Source organism: Pelophylax lessonae (assembly GCF_965119305.1).
Source record: "Pelophylax lessonae genome assembly, chromosome: 4".
NCBI classification, from domain to species: Eukaryota; Metazoa; Chordata; class Amphibia; order Anura; family Ranidae; genus Pelophylax; species Pelophylax lessonae.
In genome coordinates, this window is record NC_138771.1 from 576,786,057 (window position 1) to 576,811,099 (window position 25,043).

A 25,043-nucleotide genomic window follows, 5' to 3' on the forward strand; every position below is an offset into this window, starting at 1 on the left:
GCCTGCTCTAATAACCTACTTACCTAATTCAGGCATTTATATGAAACTACGTAGCATCCAAACACCACAAACCATAAACACCATTTCATCCATTTTTTATATTTTTTTTTAAAAAAAAAACCTCACAAAAAACGGAATTTTTGTAAAATCTTACCTGTAAAATTCCTTTCTCTGAGTCCTCCGACAGTCGCCGCCTCTTCATATTCGTCACATATGGGGTATTAGACTTTGCTCCGAAGGAGTAGCTAGGCAACAGAATATGTTAACATTAAAGCTTTTAACATATCCCACCCTCAAGGGGTGGTCCCCTCAGTCAATACCCTCCTACTTCCTGAAACCATATCTCAGTTTCAGTGGAATAGCAGTAGAGTATACAACCAAACCCCAAAAGAGGGGCGGGGGCGGCGACTGTCGGAGGACTCAGAGAAAGGAATTTTACAGGTAAGATTTTACAAAAATTCAGTTTTCTCTTACGTCCTCCGACAGTCGCCGCCTCTTCATATTCGTCACATATGGGGACGTCCCAAAGCAGTGCAAACATGAGGGGTGGGAAACGCATCCGCGCCGAAAGGCAACGCAGTCTCCGCATCAAAGAAAGGAACCTTACCAAAGGAAGGAAACCAGCTGGGCTACAGGAAAAATAATTGCTCAACAGGAGCAACAACCCAGGAAAAGACAAATAACCAGGGGATAAAAAAACTTATCCCAACAGCCAGAGGTCCCCAACAAGGGACCCTAGGGAATTGCCGCACTAAGAACCTTGCGGCCAAAGGAAGCATCCGCCGATGCCTGAACATCTACTTTGTAGAATTTTGTGAAAGTGTGCACGGTCGACCAGGTCGCCGCCTTACACACCTGGGCTACAGAAGCCCCATGACAACAGGCCCAAGACGTACTCAGAGATCTAGTAGAGTGCGCCTTCACAGGCACAGGGGGAACCTTCCCCTGCAAAGCATAGGCCTGTTCAATGGTCTGCCTGATCCATTTGGCGATGGTAGAGGCCGACGCCGCCATGCCCTTCCGAGAAACCCTCTGGAAGAACAAACAAGGAGTCCGTCTTTCGAAAAGACTCAGTCGATTTAATGTAAACCCTTATCGCCCGAACAACATCCAAAGAATGTAGTCTCACCTCCTTTGGATGTTTAGGCTTCGCGCACAGCGAAGGCAAGACAATATCTTCATTAAGATGGAATTCCGAAACTCGCTTCGGAAGAAAAGAAGGATTAGGTCGCAAGACCACCTTATCCAAATGAACAACCAGATACGGAGACTTGCAGGACAAAGCCGCCAGCTCCGACACTCTGCGAGCCGAAGTGATCGCAACCAAAAAGGCGACCTTTTTGGACAACATAGACAACGAGATCTCCCTGATCTGTTCAAAAGGAGCACGTTGTAACACAGACAGAACGAGATTCAAGTCCCAAGGGGGCAGAGGATCCCTCCTAGGAGGAACCAGATGCCGCACTCCCTGAACAAAAGTGCCAACCAAGGAGTTGGAAGCCACGGGACGTTGAAACAGAATGGCCAGCGCTGACCCTTTATCGTAGCCAGCGCTAAACGCTGATCGACACCTGTTTGAAGGAAGGACAGCACTCGGGAAACCGAGTACGTGCGGGGTGAAAACCCCCTGGACTCACACCAGGCAAAATAGGCCTTCCAAGTACGATAATAAACCTTCCCCGAGGAAGACTTCCTCGCGTTGATCAAGGTATGAACGACCTCTGGGGAGAGACCCTTCTCCTTCAGGACCTCGGTCTCAACAGCCAGGCCGTCAAAGCCAGCGACTGTAAAGCAGGATGGTATATCGGCCCTTGAGACAGGAGATCGTCTCGAAGAGGCAGACGCCACGGGGCGTCGACCGCCAGATTCACGAGGTCTGCGTACCAGGACCGGCGAGGCCAGTCCGGTGCCACAAGAATCACCGTGCTGCGTTCCGAGTGTAACCTGCGAAGGAACCTGGACAGCAACTGAATCGGTGGAAACGCGTACATCAGCTTGTACTGATGCCACGGGGCCACTAACGCGTCCGACGCGTCTGCCCGAGGGTCGCGCGTCCTTGCCACGAACCTTCTCACCTTGTTGTTGAGACGAGACGTGAACAGGTCCACATCTGGAAGACCCCACTTCGCGCACAACATCTGGAAGACAGCCGGGTGGAGAGACCATTCCCCCTGATCCAGGGTCTGGCGACTCAGATAGTCCGCCTGCCAGTTCTCCACCCCCGGAATGTGCACCGCCGTTATCGCCGGGACATGAGTCTCGGCCCAAGACAGAATGTCGGCCACTTCTCGAGCCGCTCGGGCACTCCTGGTGCCCCCTTGGTGGTTGATGTAGGCCACCGCCGTGGCATTGTCCGTCTGCACCCGAACCGGGCAGCCCTGCAGCCGGTCCGTCCAGCGATGAAGACAGATTTATCGCACGCAATTCCAGAATTTTGATCGGAAGGGAGGACTCCCCCTCCGACCAAGTTCCCTGGGCGGACAGAACGCCCAGAACACCACCCCAGCCCGACAGGCTGGCATCCGTGGTGATTACCGTCCACGAGATAGGACGAAACGACTTGCCCCCGAACACCATCGGGGACTGGAGCCACCACAGAAGGTCTCTTCTGGTGCGATGACTCAACGAGATTTGAAGATCCAGAGATTGAGGTCGCCCGTCCCACATGGACAGGATCTCCGCTTGGAGACCCCGCGTGTGAAACTGGGCGAAGGGAATCGCCTCGAAGGCCGAGACCATCAATCCCAGACATCTCATGCACGTCCGCAGAGACGAGTGCGGAACGTCCCTGAGGGACCTGACTTCCTCCTGAAGAGTTCTGAGTTTGTCTTCCGGCAGGAAGACCTTCGCCTGCACCGAGTCCAGGATCATTCCCAGGTAGGGAAGACGAACCGACGGACTCAGTGTCGACTTTGGAAAATTTATCGTCCAACCAAACTCCTGCAGAGTTTGCATCGTGACAGACAGGTCCTTCTCCAGACCCTGGCTGGTCGCAGACCGAACCAGAATGTCGTCCAGATACCCCAGGACAGAAATGCCCTGGGCTCTCAATAATGCCAGAACCGGTGCAAGCACCTTGGTGAAAACCCGCGGAGCCGAGGCGAGACCAAAAGGCAACGCCACGAACTGGTAGTGATCCTCCGCAATGGCGAATCGAAGGTACCTCTGGTGACCCTCGAAAATGGGGATGTGAAGATACACATCCTTCAAATCGATGGAGGCCATGAATTCCCCCGGAACCAGGGCAGCCACCACCGACCGCAGGGATTCCATGCGGAACTTGCGAACCCGCACAGAGCGGTTCAGAGCCTTCAAGTCCAGAATTGGACGAACCTTGCCCTCCTTCCTGGGCACGGTGAACAGATTGGAATAAAACCCCCAAAATCTGTCCCGATGAGGCACCGGAACCACCACTCCCTGAGCCCTCAGGTCCCGCACCGCCAGGTGCAGGTCCCGTAAACGCTCTGGAGACAGTTGAAGATTTGAGGGAAAAAATCTGCTCTCTGGCCGAGAGAGAAACTCGATCTTGTAACCAGATCGAACGATCTCCTGAACCCAGCTGTCCCGCACGCGGGCCAACCAGGGTTGAAGAAAACCGAGCAAGCGTCCCCCCCACCCCAAAACTGGGTGAGGGCGCCCCTTCAGGCCGCACTGTTATGGACTGCGGATCCGGATTGACCGGACTTCTGTTTCCCAGACCAGGGCTTCTTCTGAGAGCCTTGACCTTTGAACAGTTTGCCCTTGTAGTGCGACCGAAAGGCACGAAAGGACCCCTGAGGGGGCCTAAAATTAGCATGCTTCTTCCCAGAAGCCCCCTTAGCCTTGGGGAAATGGGGCAAGAGAGTGCTCTTACCTCCGGTGATCCCCTTAATCAACACATCCAAGGACTCCCCAAAAAGGCGAGACCCATCATAAGGCAGATTGGCTAAGGTCTTACGTGAAGATTGGTCCACCGACCAACATTTCAACCAAACCAGGCGGCGAGACAACACCGCCACGCTGTGCACACGTGCAGCCAACGGGACTAAGTCCAAGTCCACATCACACAGATACATGACACCCTGGTCGATTTTATCCACCATATCCAGGGTCGCCGGCGAGGCCGAATCGGCCACTAGGACGCGCCTAAGCATCTGCGTCCAACTTGCGACAGCCTGGGCCACCATGAGAGAGGCAAACAGAGCCTTAAGCATAGAACCCGTAACAGAATAAGTATGACGGGCAAGAGACTCCAATCTCCTATCCGTGGCATCACGGAACACAGGGGAATCCTCTGCAGGAATCGCAGTGGATTTGTTTAAAACCGCAATTGCGTGATCCACTGGGGGTGGCACACACCACCTTTCATCAGTGGAAGGCGAGAAAGGATAACGCAGCTTGAACCTACTTGGTACAGCAAAAGGTTTGCGTAGATTGCGCCATTGTTCCTTAACAGCGTGCTGAAAATCATCATTGCAGGGAAAAACCTGCGGCGTCCTGCGTTTTCTCTGCGTCCCATAAGCCGCCAAGGCAGCGGGGGGACACACTTCATCCTGCAAACGCAGCGTTTGTTTTATGGAAGCAATCAATTCATCCATGATTGCAAGCTCTTCAGGCGAGCCAGGGGGAGAATTATCAACCCCTTCAACTTCAGCCTCCACCTCGGACCCCACTAGATCCAGGGAGGAGCAGGACCCCGATAAGGAGGCCCCCGCCATAACAGCCCCATCACCTTCACCCTCAGAATCAGAGGAAAGAGAAACTCTGGGTCTCTTAGTAGATTGAGCAGCCACCAGCATCTGCACCTGAGCAGCAAGGCCAGCCACAATAGTGGCTAAATCCCCCCCTGGGGGGGAAACAGCGGTCCCCTGGCTTTCCACCAAGGCGGTAGGAAATTTGCCCTCCTGAGAATCCATTGCCCCAATATCAAATGCCGGATAATAAAGGGTCAACTGCCCCTTTAACAAGCGCGGCGAGCGCAGCCCACCGCACCACACACAAGCACAATGAGACCCCCACAGGGACAATAAAACTGACATAGGCAATGGATAAGAAGGATATAACCTGAGGAGACCCTCGCCGCCGCTGCTGCCTCGATCGGTGTATCCTGGAGAAGAGGAAGTGATGCGGCCAGGGCGCTCTATTAAAGCCTATGGGAGGCTACAAGAAAATGGCCGCCATGCATGTAGAACATGCGGCCGGAGCGTGTGTAGGCAAAATGGCGCAGTTTGGCGCCGAAACCGCCGCTCCACAGTACAGTAATGCACACATGTTATCCATGTATAAAAAAACATGCTAGATCGTTGTAGCGATCGCTGTATAGTGCCCAAACATGCCACAAAACATGCCCCACAGCACACAGCTTCTCACACTGACAAGGCTGACACACAGTGTCACACAGCTCCCCCCCCCCCCTTGCAGCCCACAGCATGCAGCCGAGTGATAGGGAGACAAACAGTGAGAACAGAGGCAGGTTACACAGTCCCAGACTGACACCCCCCCAGACAGACAGGTCCCCACATAGATACACTTACCTCACAATGGCGTGGGGGACCCGCACAGGCGAACAAGCCGCTGCACATGAGGCAGGGAGAGTCGCAAACAAGACGCACAGTATGGGGGTTAAGAAACCGCACAGCGTCCAGTGAGGTAGCCACCTCACCAATCATCCCTGCACCGAACAGGGATGGGTCGTTCACTGTGCCAGGAGCGTTACCTGGCTGAACGCTCGATGGCAGGCTGGGAAGCCACTGACCCACGACCTGCGACCAGGGGGATCAGCCCGAGACCCAGCCCGCATGATCCTCTTCATCCGAAGAACTAACTAATGCTGACAAAAAGAACAGCTAAGTAAAGGTAGAGAGAAAACTCAAACAAAAAATCAAAAAAGAAGAAAGAGTCTGGGGCACAAAGCCCCAGCACAGAGAGAGCCAGCCACTCCTGACAAGCTAGACATTGAAACTGAGATATGGTTGTAGGAAGTAGGAGGGTATTGACTGAGGGGACCACCCCTTGAGGGTGGGATATGTTAAAAGCTTTAATGTTAACATATTCTGTTGCCTAGCTACTCCTTCGGAGCAAAGTCTAATACCCCATATGTGACGAATATGAAGAGGCGGCGACTGTCGGAGGACGTAAGAGAAAACCTAATTTATATGTTTATGACAGGTACATGGATTGGAAGCAACTTTCAGCACTGTGCCCTGACGAAATTGTACAGGGGTTCCAGAACCTTTTATGAAATTCCCTGAATGTGTTTATGCCCAATAGTAATGTGAAAAGACAACAGGCTCTCTACTGATGCTACATGTAGCCCATGGGGTTCTTTTGGACATTACAGTAAATCACAACAAAGAAAGGACTGTTTGTACAACATGTTCGCACGTCAAAACTGCTAATAGTAAATGTACATGTCACGTAGTACTTTTTAGAAGGAGCTTTTGATAAACGCAGACTTTTGGAAAGGGGTACATACTTATTAAAAATGGTGGCCAAATGCCTTGAATGGCAGTTGGGTGTGCAGGAACCAACTGACCATTGGAAGAGAACTTTCTGGCTATTTTTCTCCTCCATAAACATTCACGTTCTTGGGTCCCTTAGGTGTCATATGTTAATGGTATAGCAGGGAAGAGACCCTACTGAAGAGTTTGATAACTTCACTGATTGGGTCTTTTTTGGGACTTTGAACTTTCATTTATTTCCATGTTTGTTTAGTTGCACTACATTATGTTTAAAATGTGTTTACTTTAGGGAGTGTCGTGGATTCACTCGAATAGTGTTTGAAAAGTTATTTTTCATTTTTCTTTTTTGTCTAGTAAATTTGGGGATTTATAGTTTTACTCAGTTGTAAAAGGCTGTGCAGATTGCACTTTTTTGGTTTTAGGCAAGTATGACATGTTTATCAATAAAAAAAAAAAAAAAATAATTAAAATAATAAAGTTTTACAATCCCTTTCAATGGGTATGAAAGTGGTTAGAACCATATCCGTCCCCTTTTATGTTGTATATTCTGTTCTTGGAATGTTTCTGTAAATGTGGAATGGATTTTTGATAGCTCTAGATATGAATTGTGTACCATTTGTATTTTATATCTTTTATTCACTAAACATTCTTACAAGAAAAAAAATAATAATAATAAGGCTGTTAATTGGCCACAGATGGAGTTGTTCCAAAACTTGCAGTAACTGTAGAAATCTATTACCAGCACACCATTACAGCAAGTCAATGCATGTTCCATGCGGTAACCCTGCTACTAAATATACAAAAAACTTAATATGTTAAATCAATGATCGATAAGATTAAAGTAAACCTGTCAGCCATTCTAACATTTAAAAAGTCCTGGGTAAGAACAAGCACAACATGGCTCCCTGTAATTACTTTAAATAGCCACATCCTCTGTGCTCCAAACTTGTTTTCACTTTGTTGCTAGAGGACTGACTTTCTAATTTCAGGGCTAAGCCCCATCTACAAAAGAAAACACCTGTTATGAGCATCCTTAATAAGTATTAAAGTGCTCTCATTGGACAGGATGATGGCGGCTCTGCAAGGCCTGAAGTCAGCCTTCTGTAACACAGTTAAATCAACTTAACCACTTAAGCCCCGGAAGATTTTACCCCCTTCCTGACCAGGGCCTATTTTGCGATTCGGCACTGCGTGAATTTAACGGACAATTGCGCGGTCGTGCAACGCTGTACCTAAATGAATTTGATGTCCTTTATTTCCCACAAACAGAGCTTTCTTTTGGTGGTATTTGATCACCTGTGCGATTTTTACTTTTTGCGCTATAAACAAAAAAACAGCGTCAATTTGGCAAAAATAACAATATTTTTCACATTTTTTAATATGAAATCCCCCCCCCCCAAAAAAAGTAAAAAATCAAAAATTTTTAACATTTTGGGCCAATTTTTTTTTTACCATATGTTTGGTATAAAAAAAAAAAAAAAAAAAAAAAAAAAAAAAAAAAAAATCGAAAAAAGCGTATTTTGATTGGTTTGCGCAAAAGTTATTGCGTTTACTAACAAAGGGAAAGATTTTTGTCATTTTTGTTTTTTTTTAACGCGTAATGGCGGCGATCTGCGATTTTTTTTTGCGGGACTGCGACATTGCGGCAGACAGAACGGACCCTTGACTGACATTTTTGACACTTTTGGGGTTACCAGTGACATTTCTACAGTAATCAGTGCTATACATATGCACTGTTACTGTAAAATTACACTGGCAGTGAAGGGGTTAACTTTTTTTTGAGAGGGAGGGGTTATGTGTATCCCTAGGAGCGTGATTCTAACTGTGATTGGCTGTGGATTGAGGTGTAGGAACAGTGATCAACGGTCCTACATAGTAGAACCGTATGATCACCGTTTCTACACAGGGGAGAATGACAGGCGGCTTGTTTACATCAAGCCCTCTCCACCCGACAATCGCGAGTGACCGGCGGACATCGGGTCCGCCGGTCACACGTGCGGGGGGAGGGGGCCGTGACCACGCGGGAGCGCGCCTCCGGCGGCGCGCGCTCGCTCCCTAGACCCTCACAGGCTAGCGACACAGATCTACGTTACTCTGCCTGTGAGGGGCTGACTGCCGACGTAAATAGTCGTGCGGCGGTTGGCCAGTGGTTAAAGCGTTTGTTACCCTAACCTTTTTTATATTCCTGATCTGTGCCTGCTGTACCATGTACTTGCATGAGAAAGTCTTCTTTTCTCTTTGTATTGCTTCCTTTATGTAGAATCCCTGGTGTTCCCGCCAGTCCCTCTGGTTTCCAATTAAAAACTGACCACACCGTGGTCAGTTATCTAGCTGTACTGGGAACGCAGTGTACTCTCCTCCAATGATCAAACTCGCCCGACATGCACCCGCTGCTGTCATTCACTGGCAAGCTAAGTGTGCTGCTGTTTTTCCTCCCCCCCCCTGCTATTATGCAGCTAAGAACTATGGGAATGTGATAATTTATAAAAAAGGTATTTATATTGTTTTTTTTTTTTTTATATCTATACAAAAATGTTTTGCTTTTCATTTCTATTTTAAACTAAACAAGTTCCTTTAAAAGGTGATCGTTTACAATCACTTTAAAAAGGAGCACAGAGAATGGTCTTCGGAGGAAAATATTAGGGTAATAAGACAACTTGTGGTATATCCAGATTTAGGCAGGACATTTTTTTTAAAGCTAAAAAAGCACTGTTCACTTTAAAGTTCCATTTGGTCTGCATCTGTAAATTCATCCTGGAGCACAGTGCACAGGACCATACTAAATTGATAAAAGCAAAACTGCGTGCAAGCGCATCGAGGAAGCAAAGCAGAGATTAGCACAGCCAAGATCATCCAGTAAGGCCATGCGAGGCAAAGCTGAGCAGAAAAAAAATTACATGTAGAGGACTGTATGAGTTCCAGTTTTAAATTAGTAATGTTTAAGAACCGAAGAAGAAAGCCTTCAAGCTACATCCACCATCTGGAAAACTCATAATGACTACAGCTTCCACCTGGCTAGAAAAATAATTTATATGTATTTAACCAATTACATTTTTGGGTGGGTACAAGCCGTTTGAATTACCTACCAGTTTCTTATATCTATTGGACTCCCTTGTAGAAGTTTGTCATCATAGTTTTTTATTTTAGTTTATTGATCTGTTAAGAAGTGCCACACAGTCATTGAATTTTTGTAAATGCTGTTGAAGTTTGTCATAACAAGGAGCTCTGCTGGGCACCTCACATCACTGGAGTCTCTGACAGCCATAAGAATCCAGCAGCCACATCACTGAAATCTCAGTTGACCCTTGAAGAAGGCTCATCTGGCTGTACTTCGCCTTTGGATCACAGGAGTGCAGTAAATTTTGCACTCCTTTGACCCGTTTTCAACACACAGCGGGCTGAAGCCTGTTGTCAGCTGATGTCACAGAGCCGGTCCACGCTCGGGAAGGATCGCGACCATATGGTCGGGATCCGCCCACATGCCTGGACCAGCACCCTGCCCAGCCTCTTGCAAGCCACTAAGAACCTGAGCAGACCGCTCCCGCCCCCTCCACAGGCCATTACTCCAGTGAGCGATAAAGGGGCAGAGCAAAGAGCCAATTGACTAACAGTCACCAGCTCTCTGCTCACAGAACATGGAGAACCGAGTGATCAGCAGTGTTTGATCGATTGGTTCTCACTGTGGGACAGATACAGCATTGGACCGATGTTGCATTCACCTAGGTAAGTATGATTCACAAAAATAAGTGAATCTCATACTTCTCTTTTAAATAGAGCTACTTCAGCGGCAGTAAGCCCTAAATATTAATTCCACAACTGCTTTCTCACTGACAAGCTATCATAAATAATCTAGTGCAAATAATCATAACAACCTATGAGTAATTACTCTGACTTTGCTGAAGAATTCCTCAAACAGATAGAATGTTTGGTATTTAAATTAGGGACAATTACAAAACCTCAGAGTTACTAGACTGCCTCAAAGCTAGAGCTGCTAGCAAGTGCTGGACAAAATCTAGAAGAGAGCACGCTAACGTATGAACTGCATCTACTTCGTCCTACATTAGAAAGAAACTGCTCTGGGAATGGAGCAAAATCTACCACTGCAGTGCCCAAACACCCCATTCCTGGTTTTGGCAGGCTTCCTCAATGTATATAACCGTTCCCCCACAGAATCCTCTCTAAGCAGCTTTGGGCCGCAGTTGCATGCTCCCCTTACTCACATACAAAGCAGGGTTAATGGCTCTGCACTGTACAGAAGCTTGAAGACAGAGCTTGAGTCTAGTGAACAGAGGGATATGGTAAGTAATATATTTTATCCCTGCATCCTTAGACTAAACGAACATTTAAACCCCTACAGTGCCGGTGGCTCGGGGGTGGCAGGAAATGCCCCACAAGAGTAGATTTAAACATAACAATAAAGCCCCATGCACACAAGGTGTTAAAAATGCAGCTGTTATAGAGGTGTACAACTTTTCTTTTTCTGCCTCTAACACCCCTCTATGTTAGCCTATGTGTCTTTGCAATTAATAAGGCCCCTTTCACACATACGGTCCGTTTGTCTGTTTTTCATCCATCCGTTGACGGATGAAAAAACGGACATCAATTGTATTGCAGGCCACATAAAAATATATTTTTTGTTGTAGATAGAGTGGGGAAAGTATAGCACACTAGTCTGACTTTTATTGCAATCTTTGGCTCCGCTAGATTTTCCTTCACTCTCTCTCCAGCTATACAGCGCGTTCACATGCGATCCGGGTGCAGTGCAATTTCAGCCCATTCATATGAATGGCCTGACACCAAGCTGGACTGCACCAAAATAGTGCATGTACTGCTTTATAAAATGCACAGGAACCGGATTGCATGGTACTACTGTACCACGTGATCTGGTGCAGATCACACTGACACCTTCTACAGATCACAACTGCAGTGCGTTTTGAACAAGGTGTGGGAAATGAGCACGGAACGCGGCTCTTGCTCCAGTCCTTGTGTGAAGAGGAAGAGAGGACAGAAGAAATGCAAGCGTGCACAGCGCTAGATCTCTTCTTCCCTCACTTCCCCTTCACACAGGGAAGGTGATTGACAGAAAGCTATAAAAAGTTTACCCTAGTTCAGGGGCTTTTGAATCACTTTAAATGCTCACAGAAGTGATAGCAATCGCAGACCTGCGTCTGGGACTCAAGGGGATTTAGGCAGAAAGCTCCTAGTGCTCAAGTGGTTAAACAGGGGGTCTGACTGGTTGAGAAAAAAAACCAACCTGGCATACTTTTTATACATTAGGCTCATAACGCCTGCTACAAAATTTGGCAAACACAAAACACCCCACTATTCCACTTACTGTGCTAAGATTTCAGAGAAATTATCACAAAACTATCACCTAAAAAGATTTCAGAGACTTTAAACGATTGATATAGCATGATGGAAGAGCTGGGAAGAGGGTACCAAGTCCAGCCCCTCGGGAAACAAAAAGTTTATTGTTTAAGCAAGCAATGCAGTTATTAGTTGAAGAAAGGATATTGTTAGTAAGAGCACAATGTAACAATGGAGTGTCTAGAGATAAATTTTCCATATACACAATACATGCACAAACCAAAATCAGTACTTCAAACAACCAAAGCATGAAAGTCCAGTAAACCTACAGTATAAATGGGTTTTAATAGACTGCTGGATTATACAGAGCCAAATCTTACCAGAACTAAGAGGAAGATAAAGATTTATTTTTGAGGAAATTCAAACCACAATACTACTGCAAAAGCTCATTGCCAAAAAACACACAATCAGCTTCTATTATAGCCAGTTAAAGAACAAAATAACAGAAAAGTATTTTGGCAGGGTTTATTAAATGATATTGAGGATCTGGGTGCTAACAGTGGTCCCCATTAGAAGCCAGATCTACAATAGCATTTAATAAAACCTATAAAAAAAAAAAAACAGCTATTTGCCACATATAAAATATTTGGTCCAAAATCTTAAGTAAAACTGAATCCTAGACCAATATAAAATTCAAATGAATGTAGCTCTGTATATATTACCGTAATACATCATCAAATTGTTTTGTTTAAATCCAAGCAGTGAAGTACCTAGTGCTCGGCGAGAGGAGGGACATGCAGCACATGGAGCCAATCATGTGCAAGCAGAGCAAGAAGTATGCTGATAGAGGGCCGTGAAGTAAAGGTGAGTTTATTGATGTGCTGCTTCTCTTTTACAGTCACAGGGTGGGGACCTGGATGTGAAACTGTCGAAGAGAAGGATCAGGTGCCCTCCTATTCAAGACAGGGTATGTAATGGTTTGCCTGGACTTACTATACATTTAAATTTAGAATGTATGGACAATACTGTGAGTTCATATAGATTTACTGGTTCTTTCATGACCGTTCAAATAACATGCTATGTCTTCTGCCACTTATTTTTTATTATGTACAACTGTAGACAAGCACCCCCTGCAAGGCATATGCAAAAAAGGAGAGACAAACTCAAATTTTGGATAACAGTTATCATACATAATGAAATATTGATCAGGAATTATGTGCATGAGAAATGCAAAGTAAAAAAAACAAATGCCATGTAGTGGGTCCCTTAGCATCCCAATTTAAGGTCGTGTGACCTCTAACTTCTATGGAGCTCACAATGACAATATGTATGAACAGTGTGTTAAAAGAAAATTGATCCAGAGACATCAGAGTGTTTATTTTGTTTACAATCCTTTACTGTAGAACTGACATTGCAAACCCCCTGGATGAAATGGTAAATCTTCATTTAGCACACTTCTCAAACCTCAGCTTCCTTGACAGAACACAATGATTACATCAGGGCAACAATTAGGGCTACTGCACACTTTGCTTGGAACTAGACTAATACCTTACTGGTATGCTTGTTCACCCTGCCTATCTGTCAGAGAAACCTTCAGCTGCATGACACGTACCACATGACTTCCACATGACTTCCTGGCTGCCTATAAAAGCTGAGCAAGTGCTAAGAAGAATTGCGTGTTTATCTTCAGCTTCCTGTACCTGAGTTCCTGGTCCCTGTTTGATCGTTTACCTGCTGTGACCCGGATCGGCCCTGACCTACTCTGATCTTCTCCTGAACCCGACCTTGGCTTGTTTCACAGACTTTATTCCTGCCTCCTGTGTTTGACCCTCTGCCTGCTACCCGGATTCACCTTCAGTCTTCTGTGCCTAGACCTTCTGCTAGTGACCCAGTCTTGCCTCCTGTCTCCAGTGCCTTGACCCCCAGCCTGTGACCTGGATTGTCTGCTTACCTGTGTTTGACCCTCAGCCTGCTCCAGTCTTTCTACCTACTGGATCCTGATCAGTCTCTTCTCCAGTTCTACAGGACCTCCCTCCACGCAAGCTCTACCCTGCCTGCTGGTAAGCTTGTGTCTCTTTGTGCCATCCACCCTCTGTATCACCTCCAGAGGGGCGGAGTGCGCTTAGTCGCAACAGTGAACCGCTCTCGGCCTCGGTGAGTACCTCTATTCTGATACTATCCCACCCTCCCAGATGCCTATGATTTTTTTTTTTTTTTAAAGATGATCTAAACTAGTTCACTTTGTGGTAAAGCAACAATTTAATGGCAGCACCATCAGCTGCACTTTACCTACTCTATCAATGGCTAAATCTAGTAATGCCACTGGGGAAGAGAAGTATGAGAATTTTTTTTTTTTTTTTTTAGAATCATACTTACCTAGGTGGATGCATCATCAGTCCGATGCAGCATCTGTCCCCCACCAGCTCTAAGGTTGAGAACTGCTCCATGAGCAGTTAGCTGTCTGCTCTTGATCACTCTCAAGCACTGAGCTTTGGAGGGGACTGTAGCAGCTGCCTCAGGCTCTCAGGAGCCAGGTGTCGGTGCAGACATGTGGGTGGATCCCAACCATTTGGTCGCAATCTTTCCTGAGCCTGGACTGGCTCTGTAACATCAGCCAACAGCAGGCTTCAGTGGCTTACCACCGCTGTGTGTTTTTGGATGCACACAACCCAGCTCAGCAGTACACCCACATAGTGGGGGTGTTGAAATAAACGGTAGAATCGATGCAGCCTTGAACGATTCTGCAATGATGCAGAGATCGGCTGCATTGATTGCACGGATGACATCATCCAGGCTCCCCCTGCCTCTCCTGGGACAGCTCTGCCAATGTACTCTAGTTAAAACAAATCACTGCCAGTCCCTCTGTTTCACAGATCCTTCCTATGGTGTGTAAGGGATAATGTAAACCGATGCCTCCACCTTATTATCTCCGATCTTTCATCGCCAGTCACGTGCCCTCTGGCCCTTCTCTGATATTCTGATATGCTGGCTGGGCTGTCCAATGAGACTGGGGGTCTCCTGGGAGTGCAGGAGGGGTTGTATAATGTAAACGGGGGGGGGCTGTGGAATATAAAGGGGCTGTGGAATGTGCAGGGGGTCTGTATAATGTAAAGGGGGCTGTGCTATTTAGTATTTACTGTTCTAAATACTGTTGTCTGTTGTGTTCAGACTTTACTACGCAGAGGGAGTCTTTTTTTAAAACAAAAAAAAAAAAATGGAGTTCTTCTGACTGCTTGAATTTTTTTTTTATGAAAACCAGGGGCAGTAATCGTGATGCATCGCTGAATGGAATCGTTGACAGGATAATCGTAATCAAATCGTAAAACCAGTGTCAATGTGCACCTCTACCGCACAGGTATCCCCATCGCACACCGCTAGCTATGGGGGCACCGGCAGGAAGAGGGAACAAACAGCCCTGGTGCGGGACCCCAGGAGAGGCGGTAAGGGACCACTCTGTGTAATATCATTGTGCAGAGCAGGTGAGTATAACCTCTTATTTAATTAAAAATTAGCCTTTAGGATCACTTAACATTTTTAATCACTAACTTTAGCAAAGAAACGTTTTAAAGTTTCGGATACAGTGACAGTGTTTTTAAAATAAATTGGGGACAGATTACAAACTAAAGGCACTTGTACCTGTCTTTGGCTATCTCTCCATGTAACAACTGTTCCCTTTCTTCTCCTAGTTTCATAGGAAAAGGAAGTAGCAGGGCACCTCCCAAATTCTTGAAAACAATAAAATAACTGACAGAAATTCTAACCACTCTCCTATATTTAAAATAAACAATATATAATATTAAGTGCTGGTGCTGATTAACCCTGACTAGTATAATAAAAAGCTAAAGTCCATCCTTAGACTAGAACAGTTGTACAGTTTTCTTTCATGCAGTAAAATTGCTTACTCCGATTTCACTGCACACCGTGAGTTTCCCAAACTGTGCAATAGAAGCCGCAACAAGTCAGATAGAGCCCACCTCATTTCCTGGCTGAAGGACAACCAGCATCATCTAGCTTTTTACTGCCTAAGCTTATGGTCTATGGCTCACCCGCTTCATTCACTGGATTTCAGTTCTTTGCACTGTGGCTCAGCATTAGGCGGCATTACCAAGGGTCCTCTGCATGCAAATACAGCTTCCCTAGGGACACCCATTTTCTCCAGACACCCACCTATCAAGGCATTTTGATATCTGCCATTTCCTTCCAAGAGCCAGCCCAAAGCTTGCAACATGTCTGAGGAGTACTCAGGTAGGGTGCTGTGAAGTTTTCAGCAAGCTATATACAGCACTATGCTGTCCCTTCCACTAGCCATGATCTGCAGGAAATGCATAAAGAAGCACAGATACTCAAGGATGATGTTACTTATAAAATAAGGTACGTAATAGAAACAGAAAGGCTTTATTTAAAAAATGAGTCGATGAAGTCTGTAGGAAGAAATCACGGAAGAGAAAATATAAGCAGATCAAGCTTTAACCAGAATGAAAACAACATCGTTTTTTACTTTGCCAGAAGCTGCACGGAAACAAATGCTCCATACTCAATTTTTTTTTTCCAGGGGTAATCAAACAGTGTGTATGAATAAAAATAGTGGCAGAAGACAAGTGACAGAGCTAACGATCCTGTGTTGATTGTACTTAGTAAAGCAGATTGAAACAAAATGACATTCAAAAGTAGTGAACCCCAACAATTGCACATTTCATTAATTTTTTTTTTTTTTTTTTTTACCATTTAGTCATGTAGCCTTCCCAACTGCATGTAATGCCCCTTTTGCTAAACTTAACTCTAAAGAGTCAGAGTCTCTACAGACAAAGTATCCCTCATCAATATAATCATAATTTTCTGGGTTTACTAAAAAAAAAAAAAAAGCAAATCAATAAGAAAACATGCAAGAACCTTATAGACATTTCCTATGTTCCAAATCCCTATAATAAATACTCACAAAGATTGAGTGGAGTTGAGGCATTTTTCTGAGCCCAGTAGGAATCCAGGTTAGCTTTAAATGATGGCGAAGATGTCTTCATCTTTTTAGTAGGTGGCGTGTTAGCAGATAGCGGTCGAGGGTGAAGGAGACCTCCTATGGAAGGCTTTGAGTGGTTACCAGGTTCCAACTTACCATGGCCTTGACCAGCCTCTGACTTTACTTGGGAATTGCCAGCTTCAACTAATTTTGAGTAAGCACCAGCCTCAGGAGACAGAACACGAGGCGCACCAGCTTCAACTATTTTGATTTGTGTGCTGTTTCCTGACCCACTAGGGGATTTGAAATGTGCAGAAGTTTCTATAGGCCCTGTACTGTCCGCTAATTTCAGACCACTCTCTGCCGACATGGATCGTGAGCCAACTTCAGAGAGTTTCGGAGAGGCATCGCTGCTTGCCTTATCTGTGCTTTCTGCTGGCTTGGCAAAAGTACCAGTTTCTTTGCTTTTTGTGCTACTGTTACGCTCTTTATCTGTGGAGCTGCTAACGCTAGGAGCTTTTGCAGGAGGGACATGGTTAACTGTCTGCCCGGACATTCGTTTCTTGAAATCTTCGCTTTTTATAAAAGCGTTTAACAAGACAATTGAGGAACCCTTTGAATCTGGATCATTGACTCCCCACTGGCGTAAGTGAGCCCTAGCATGGCTGGCCAGGCCCTTTCGGGTCTCAAACCAAGCACCACAAAACTCGCAAGCATTTTCTCGGTTTGGTTCTCCTTCCACACCTGTAAGATGAAGTGGGGGGGGGGGGGGGTATACAAAACACAAAACAAAATGGGGATGTAATGAAAAGATGAAAAATAACACGATGAAAACATTTTACAAAATATAACATTAAAATAAATTATAAGGTGTTAATGAAGAAAGATGTAGAAATGGTAAAAATGTGGAGACAGAGACAGGTGAGGGGAGAATGTGGAGACAAAAAGAAGAGAAAGGAAAGAGTAAGACAGGTTGAATATTACAGCAGATGCCTCCCTCCAGCCTCCCAACATTCCTAAAATGCCCACCCCTGGCACTAGTGGCCTCCCAGCTCCACTCACTCAGATTCAAAGGCCCGTCCTCATCCCCCCACTGGGCTTTGGAGGATTCTTGCTGGGGTCTGACCACCTTCTTGGCCCCCAATGAGCTCTCATCTTTCGGAAGCTTGCCCTGCTTGACTATCTCTTTCAGCATATGAATGGCAGCACCAGTGGTTTCTGACCCTGGAATCCCAAGTTGCCGCAGGTGGGAGCGTGAGTGGCTGGCCAAGCCCTTCCGGGTCTCAAAGCACGCTCCACACATCTCACATGTAAGGGAACCTTGGCCTGGCAGGGGTATCAACCACAAAATTAATTACCAATTGAACATAATCACTTTAGTGCTATTGCAGCTTACATGATTGCACTTAGGCTGGAACACACACATTGCTGCCCAATGCATCTTTCATTAATTTCAATGTAAACACAACAAAACATATAAATGTGCATGGTAAGCCATATTAAAAGGAAAATTATGTGCAATCAAAATCTGTTAAAAAGCAAAGCAATGTGTTTTAACAATAGCATTAATGTTTTGATACTTGTGCATTGATTTAAATGGAAAAAGCATTGATTTAAATGGAAAAAGCATCAGAGAAAAACTGGACTTTTGTCTTATCGTAAAATCCTTTTCTCGGAGGTTCACTGACGCGCACAGCTCCATGTCTTCTAGACCATTGGGCTTTATGCTGCTCTCTCTTCAAGAGTAAGACTAAGCGGAAATGCTTTTGGTTACACCCCTGAGGCAGTCCCAGAGGGCATTCCATCACTTCCTGCTATACGGCTTCAGTTTGTAACAAGCAGTGACAGAAGAACATATAACTCAACCCAACAGAGGGGCAGGTGCTGTGTCCATCAGTGAACCTCAGATAAAAAAGGATTTCACGGTAAGACAAAAATGCAGTTTTCTCTTTCGTTCACTGACAGACACAGCTCCATGTCTTCTAGACCATTGGGATGTCCCAAAGCAGTATCAATATGAGGGGTGGGAAAAACATAATACGTAGAATTCCCAACAAGGTTAAACATAGCCAACCAGGTAAAAACAGGAGCTCAACTAGTAACAACTGGAGCTCACCACCAGGAAAAAAAAAAATGACACCCTCAAGAAGCGGAAGCCTCTTCAACCGCTGTCTGCAAAACTTTGCGGCCAAACGCCAGATCCGAAGATGCAAGTACATCCACCTTATAAAACTTTGTGAATGTGTGTACAGACGACCACGTAGCCGCCTTGGACACCTGAACTACTGACAACTGATGACGGAAGGCCCAGGAGGCACTTAACGCCCTTGTAGAATGCGCTTTAACAGGGAAAGGAGGAACCTGACCCTTTTTGGAATAGGCCTGCACCACCATCTGCCTAATCCATCTGGAAATAGTCGCAGAAGATGCAGCCTGTTCCTTACGAGGTCCATCCGTAAGAATAAACAAAGAATCGGATTTTAAAATCGGTTCAGTCACCGCCAGGTACACCTGAATTTCCCTGACCACATTTAAGGAATGAAAAGCAAGTTCCTTAGGATGTTTTGGCTTAGGACATAAGGACGGTAACACAAGGTCTTCATTCAAATGAAACCCAGAGACAACCTTAGGAAGGAAGGCTGACAGGGTCACAACACCACTTTGTCCTTATGAATCACCAGGTAAGGTGACCGACAGGACAATGCAGCCAACTCTGACACCCTACGTGCGGAAGTAATAGCGACTAAGAAGGCCACTTTCTGCAACAGAGTGAGCGGAGGAAGTTCTTGAATATTTTCAAAAGGGAGGCTTTTGAAGCACCAACAGTACCAAACTGAGGTCCCACGGAGGCACCAGGGATCCCACCGGTGGAGCCAGATGGCGAACTACCTGCATAAAAGTGTGAATCAAGGACTTCGCCGCCAACGGCCTTTGGAAAAATTTGGCTAAAGTGGAAATCTGGCCCTAGATGGTGCCCAGAGCCAAATGTTGATCTACACCTAGTTGTAGAAACTCCAACAGGCGAGACACAGAAAAGGAACGGGGAGAACCCCCCCCCCCCACGAGACTTACACCAAGTAATGTACGCCTTTCAATCTTGATGATAAACCTTCCTGGAAGTAGATTTCCTCGCTTTTTAACAGCGTAGGAATCACCGACTCCAACAGCCCACTGTTCTTCAGCACCTGGCTTTCAATAGCCAGACTGTTAAGGCCAGGGACTGTAAAGCAGGATGCAAGATTGGTCCTTAAGACAGGAGATCTTCCCTGGGAGGAAGTTTCCAAGGGACATCTGCTACCAGCCTTACCAGGCCTGTGTACCAAGACCGGCGAGGCCAGTCTGGTGAATGACTGGAATCCCTTCTACCTCAATTCTGCGCAACAGTCTCGACAGAAGTTGTATTGGAGGAAAGGCGTAAATCAGATGATACTGACCCCAAGAGGCCACCAGGGCGTCTGCGGCACCAGCCAGAGGATCCCGACACCTTGACACAAGCAACTGCACCTTCCTGTTAAGGATGGGAGGCCAGCAGGTCCCCCCACCGAAGGCACAGTTGATGAAACACCTCCAGGTGAAGAAACCATACTCCTGGATCCAACATCTGCCGACTGAGATAGTCCGCTTGAAAATTCTCTACCCCCAGAATGTGCACAGCAGAGAGGGCTGGAACATATAGTTCTGCCCACCTCAAGATACCGGCCACTTCGACCGACTCAACAGGATCAAATTGTCCAAAGACAGCGGATCCTTGCTCCATTTGTTAAGAATCTCCCTTTGCATGCAAGTCCTGAGCGACGACCTATGGTTGGACAACAGAAGCCGAACCGCATCCTGTAGCTTCAGAAGTTTTGCATGAGGAAGAAACACCCGGGCTGACGCGGAGTCCAGCCAATTTCTGAAAATTCAGTGTCCATCCGAACTCCTGTAGAGTTTGCACAGTAATTTGCAAGTTGGCTTCTAGAGCTGAGGAAGCAGCTCGTCCAGGTAACCCAGTACCGCAATTCCCTTCTGTCGTAGCAAGGCCAGAACTGGGGACAAAACCTTTGTGAACACCCGAGGAGCTGAGGTGAGACCAAAAGGCATCACCACAAATTGATAGTGCTCCTCGTCCACGGCAAAATGAAGAAAACGCTGATGCCCGACATATATTGGAATATGAAGGTAAGCGTCCTTGAGATCGATAGAAGCCAAAAGATCCCCTTGATGAAGGAAAGCTACTACCATGCGGATGGACTGCATCCAAAATTTCTGAACCCGCACAAAGTGGTTCAGAGCCTTGAGATCCAAGATTGGACGAACCTTGCCTTCCTTCCTGGGAACTGTAAACAGATTTGAATAAAATCCTTGAAAACGTTCCAACTCTGGAACCGGCACAATAACTCCTTGTGCGAACAGGTCCTGCACTGCCCCGTAGAGGCCCTGTAGCCGCTCGTGAGACAGGAGTAAGTTTGGAAGGAAAGAACCTTGCCTGAGGCTAGGACTAAAACTCGATCTTGTAACCAAACCGAATCAACTTGTGGACCAATCTGTCCTGAATGAGTAAGGTTCACGGATCTGGAAAAAGATGAAGACGCCCCCCCCCCACCCCAGATGCGGGTGAGGGCGCCCCTTCAGACTGGTGATGACTTGTCTGCGGAACCAGAGGTGCCGCTTTTGACTTACCATCCCAGGGTCTCTTGGAGCCTTCTGCAAAGTTACAGGTGGATCTCGAACCCTTTTTCTGCAATCCAGACAGACGAAAGAGCCGCTTGTGAGCCGAGAAGAAAGTACCCCCTTTACAATGAGGTTTCTTGCCCCTAGCAACCTGCGGAAGTAATGTACTTTTACCTCCCGTAAGACCCTTAATGATCTCTTTCATAGACCGAACAAACGGTCACCTACAAAGGGTAGATTAGACAGCACCTTTTTAGAAGCCTGGTCAGCCGACCAGTACTTCCACCATATCATGCGGCGAAGAAACACTGCCGTCACAGATACCCTGATGGCCAAGGGGGTTGCATCCAAAGATGCATCACAAATGTACTGTAACCCCTTGATCAACTGATCCGCCAGCTCCGTTAGCTCAGGAGGGTGTTGACTCCCTTCCAGATCCTGGCACAAAATCTTTGCTCATTCTGTTAAGGTCTGTGATACCAAGGTGATAGCAAACACTGGTCTCAAAATTGAACTAGCCACGGTGAAAAAGATACCAGACCGGAGCCTCGGCTCTCTTGTCCATGGGATCCTTAAAGGATGGAGAATCCTCCACCGGCAAAAAAGTGTGGACTTATTTAGCTTGGAAACCTGAGAATCCACTGATGGTGGAACCGTCAGTTTCTTCAGAAGGGACTCCTCAAAGGGATATCCTAGCGAAGCGCTTAGGTATTCCAACCATGCGTTTCGGGGAACTCCACTGACTAGTGACAATCTCGTCAAAATAGGCAGGAAAGGGGAACACCTTAGTCACCTTGGAAGATCTGTGGGTGCTAAATTGCACCGGCGTTGCCAACTCAGCATCCGCTGAGTTTTCCAACTTTAAAGTTTCCCGCACTGACACGATTAGGGCCTCCACCAGTGCATTTTCATGCGCAGCTGAGGAGGAGCAGGACTCATCCTTACTATTAGAGCACTCAGCATGCATGGACGCAGACCCAGTGGGCTGACTCTCGTCTGCGGTAGCCAAATCCACCTCAGACTCTGAGGATGCAGAGGATACAGGTGAAAACACTTCTTGCTAGGCCTCCTTTGCAGGGCCATATCTCCTTTAGATAAAAGTGACTGCAGGGCTGCCATCACAGCTGCCAGGGCAGACTGAGTCCCAGAGGGTCCCGTAGCTTCCAGGAGTGGGTCAGGTGGTGATACATGCTCCAGAGGCTCCATTGCCAACAAAGGGTTAAGCACAGCCACGCCGTGCACAAACGAGAAAAACATTTTTTGGTTTTGTGTTTGCAAAATAATGGGGACCCCCGCTGGAGCACCACAAGAATCAGAGCACCCGCAGCACTGTATATAGCAGAGGAAGGATTGTATACCCCCAAAGAGTCACTACTCCAGAGCTGGAGAGCGCCAAACAGCCTGCCACACTGCAATGGAAAAGGAAGAGGAAGCGCGGACACTGACACTAGAGGCCCCCGCAGCACATCACCGCATCAACCTAAAACATGGCCGCTAGACTACATAAACATGGCCCCTGAAGTCAGGAATGCAGCATCTAAGGCAAAATGGTGGCGCCCACACAGCACTGCACAGGACCCCAGGGAAAAAGGTATTGCACCAGGAGAGCATCCCCCAGAGGCCCCCCGCAGTACCCAGGTACAGGCACCCCTAAAAAGGGGGGGCGACAGCGGCACCCACCACTCTCCGGCCCAACACCAGAGGGGGGTGGGACGACACGGGGCAGGTGAGGGCAACCTACTCAGGGGAAATCCTGCTGTGGAGATGGGGGAAAGAACATGAGGGGGAGGGAGGACACAGGAGGGGGCCTACTATCCCCAGGAGGGCCTGTGACCACCCCAGCAATTTCGTAAGAAAGGAGGGGGGACCTACTCACCACACCATGGCACCAGGCGGGCGTTACTCCCAGCAGTCCATTGCACCATCTTGGAATGAGGGTGCTGCGGCGTGGAGTAGACTGCGACTCTGATCATGACTGCTGTTGTGACCAGGGCTATGCGACCTCGTGAGGTGTTTCACGTCGCCGGCCAGCCCCCGTTCAGTAAGGATATGTCGCGGCCAACCTAGCGCGGAGCTAATAGTTGGGTCACGCTCGCAGGCCAGACTGGGAAGACCATAAGAATCTAGGATGTCCAATGCGTCGCCCAGTCCGGCTATTGATTGTAGTCCACACAGGAACAAAAATAATAAAGAAAAAAGTGGAAAATTCTATTCAAAAAGGAAAAAATGCCAGGACCGCAGATCCCAGCAGAGCCAGGTCCTTACTCCTGAGTAAGCAGAAAAAAACTGAAGTCCTATAGCAGGAAGTGATGGTATACCCTCTGGGACTGCCTCAGGGGCGTAACCAAAAAGGTTTCCGCCTAATCCTACTCCTGAAGAGAGAGCAGCATGAAGCCCAATGGTCTAGAAGACATGGAGCTGTGTCCGATAGTGAACGAAAGAGAAATAAACATTTCACTAAAAGAAGAATGTACAGTTGTGCTCATAGGTTTACATACCCTGCCAGAATTTATGATTTCTTGACCATTTTTCAGAATATGAATAACACAAAAACTTTTCTTTCACTCATGGTTAGTGTTTGACTGAAGCCATTTATTATCAATCAACTGTGTTTACTCATTTTAAAATCATAAGGACAGCAGAAACTACCCAAATGACCCTGATCAAAAGTTTACAAACCCTGGTGATTTTGGCCAGATAACATGCACACAAGTTGACATAAAAGGGTTTTAATGGCTATTAAAGGTAACCATCCTCACCTGTGATCTGTTTGCTTGTAATTAGGGTGTGTGTATAAAAGGTCAACGAGTTTCTGGACTCCTGACAGACCCTTGCATCTTTCATCCAGTGCTGCACTGATGTTTCTGGATTATGAGTCATGGAGAAAGCAAAGGAATTGTCAAAGGAATCTGTGGGAAAAGGTAGTTGAACTGTATAAAACAGGAAAGGGATATAAAAAGATATCCAAAGAATTGAGGATGCCAATCAGCAGTATTCAAACTAATCAAGAAGTGGAAAATGAGGGGTTCTGTTGAAACCAAACCACGGTCAGGTAGACCAACTAAAATTTCAGTCACAACTGCCAGGAAAATGGTTTGGGATGCAAAGAAAAACCCACAAATAACTTCAGGTGAAATACAGCAGTGGTTCTCAACCCTAGCCTACGGGGCCAACTAACAGGCCAGATTTGCAAGATAACTGAAATACATCCCAGGTGATATCATTTGCTGCTCAGTGATTGCAGTACTCTAGTCTGCATCTCCCCAAGGTAATACTTAAAATCTGGCCTGTTAGTGGGCCCTGAGGACCGGAGTTGAGGACCACTGCAATACAGGACTGTCTGAAAACATGTGGTGTGGCTGTTTCAAAATGCACAAAAAAGTGGCACAAAAAAGATGGGCTGCATGGTTGTGTCGCCAGAAGAAAGCCATTACTATGCAAATGCCACAAAGTATCCCACCTACAATACGCCAAATAGCACAGAGACAAGCCTCAAACCTTCTGGCACAAAGTCATTTGGATTGATGAGACCAAAATTGAGCTTTTTGGCCACAACAATAAACGCTACATTTGAAGAGGAGTCAACAAGGCCTATGATGAAAGGTACAACATTCCGACTGTGAAACACGGAGGAGGATAGCTGATGTTTTGGGGATGTGTGAGCTACAAAGGCACAGGAAACTTGGTCA

General features: G+C 46.6%; 1 protein-coding gene and 1 long non-coding RNA gene across 7 annotated transcripts in view; one reads left to right on the plus strand and one right to left on the minus strand.

Annotated features, from left to right (window-relative positions):
- Window positions 1–25,043, plus strand: part of LOC309553280 — a 179,297-nt gene that overhangs the window by 24,026 nt on the left and 130,228 nt on the right. The window lies entirely within an intron of this gene.
- WIZ (WIZ zinc finger) overlaps window positions 1–25,043 on the minus strand; it is a 91,235-nt gene that overhangs the window by 23,932 nt on the left and 42,260 nt on the right. For 4 of the 6 annotated variants that reach the window (XM_082254289.1, XM_082254285.1, XM_082254286.1 and 1 more), the window contains 2 exons: window positions 17,764–18,027; window positions 16,684–17,445 (listed from right to left, as the gene is read on the minus strand). In XM_082254289.1, coding sequence (XP_082110415.1) covers window positions 16,684–17,445; window positions 17,764–18,027 — 1,026 coding nt within the window. The remainder of the gene's footprint in view (window positions 1–16,683; window positions 17,446–17,763; window positions 18,028–25,043) is intronic. The other 2 variants (XM_082254288.1, XM_082254290.1) reach the window with 1 other exon arrangement.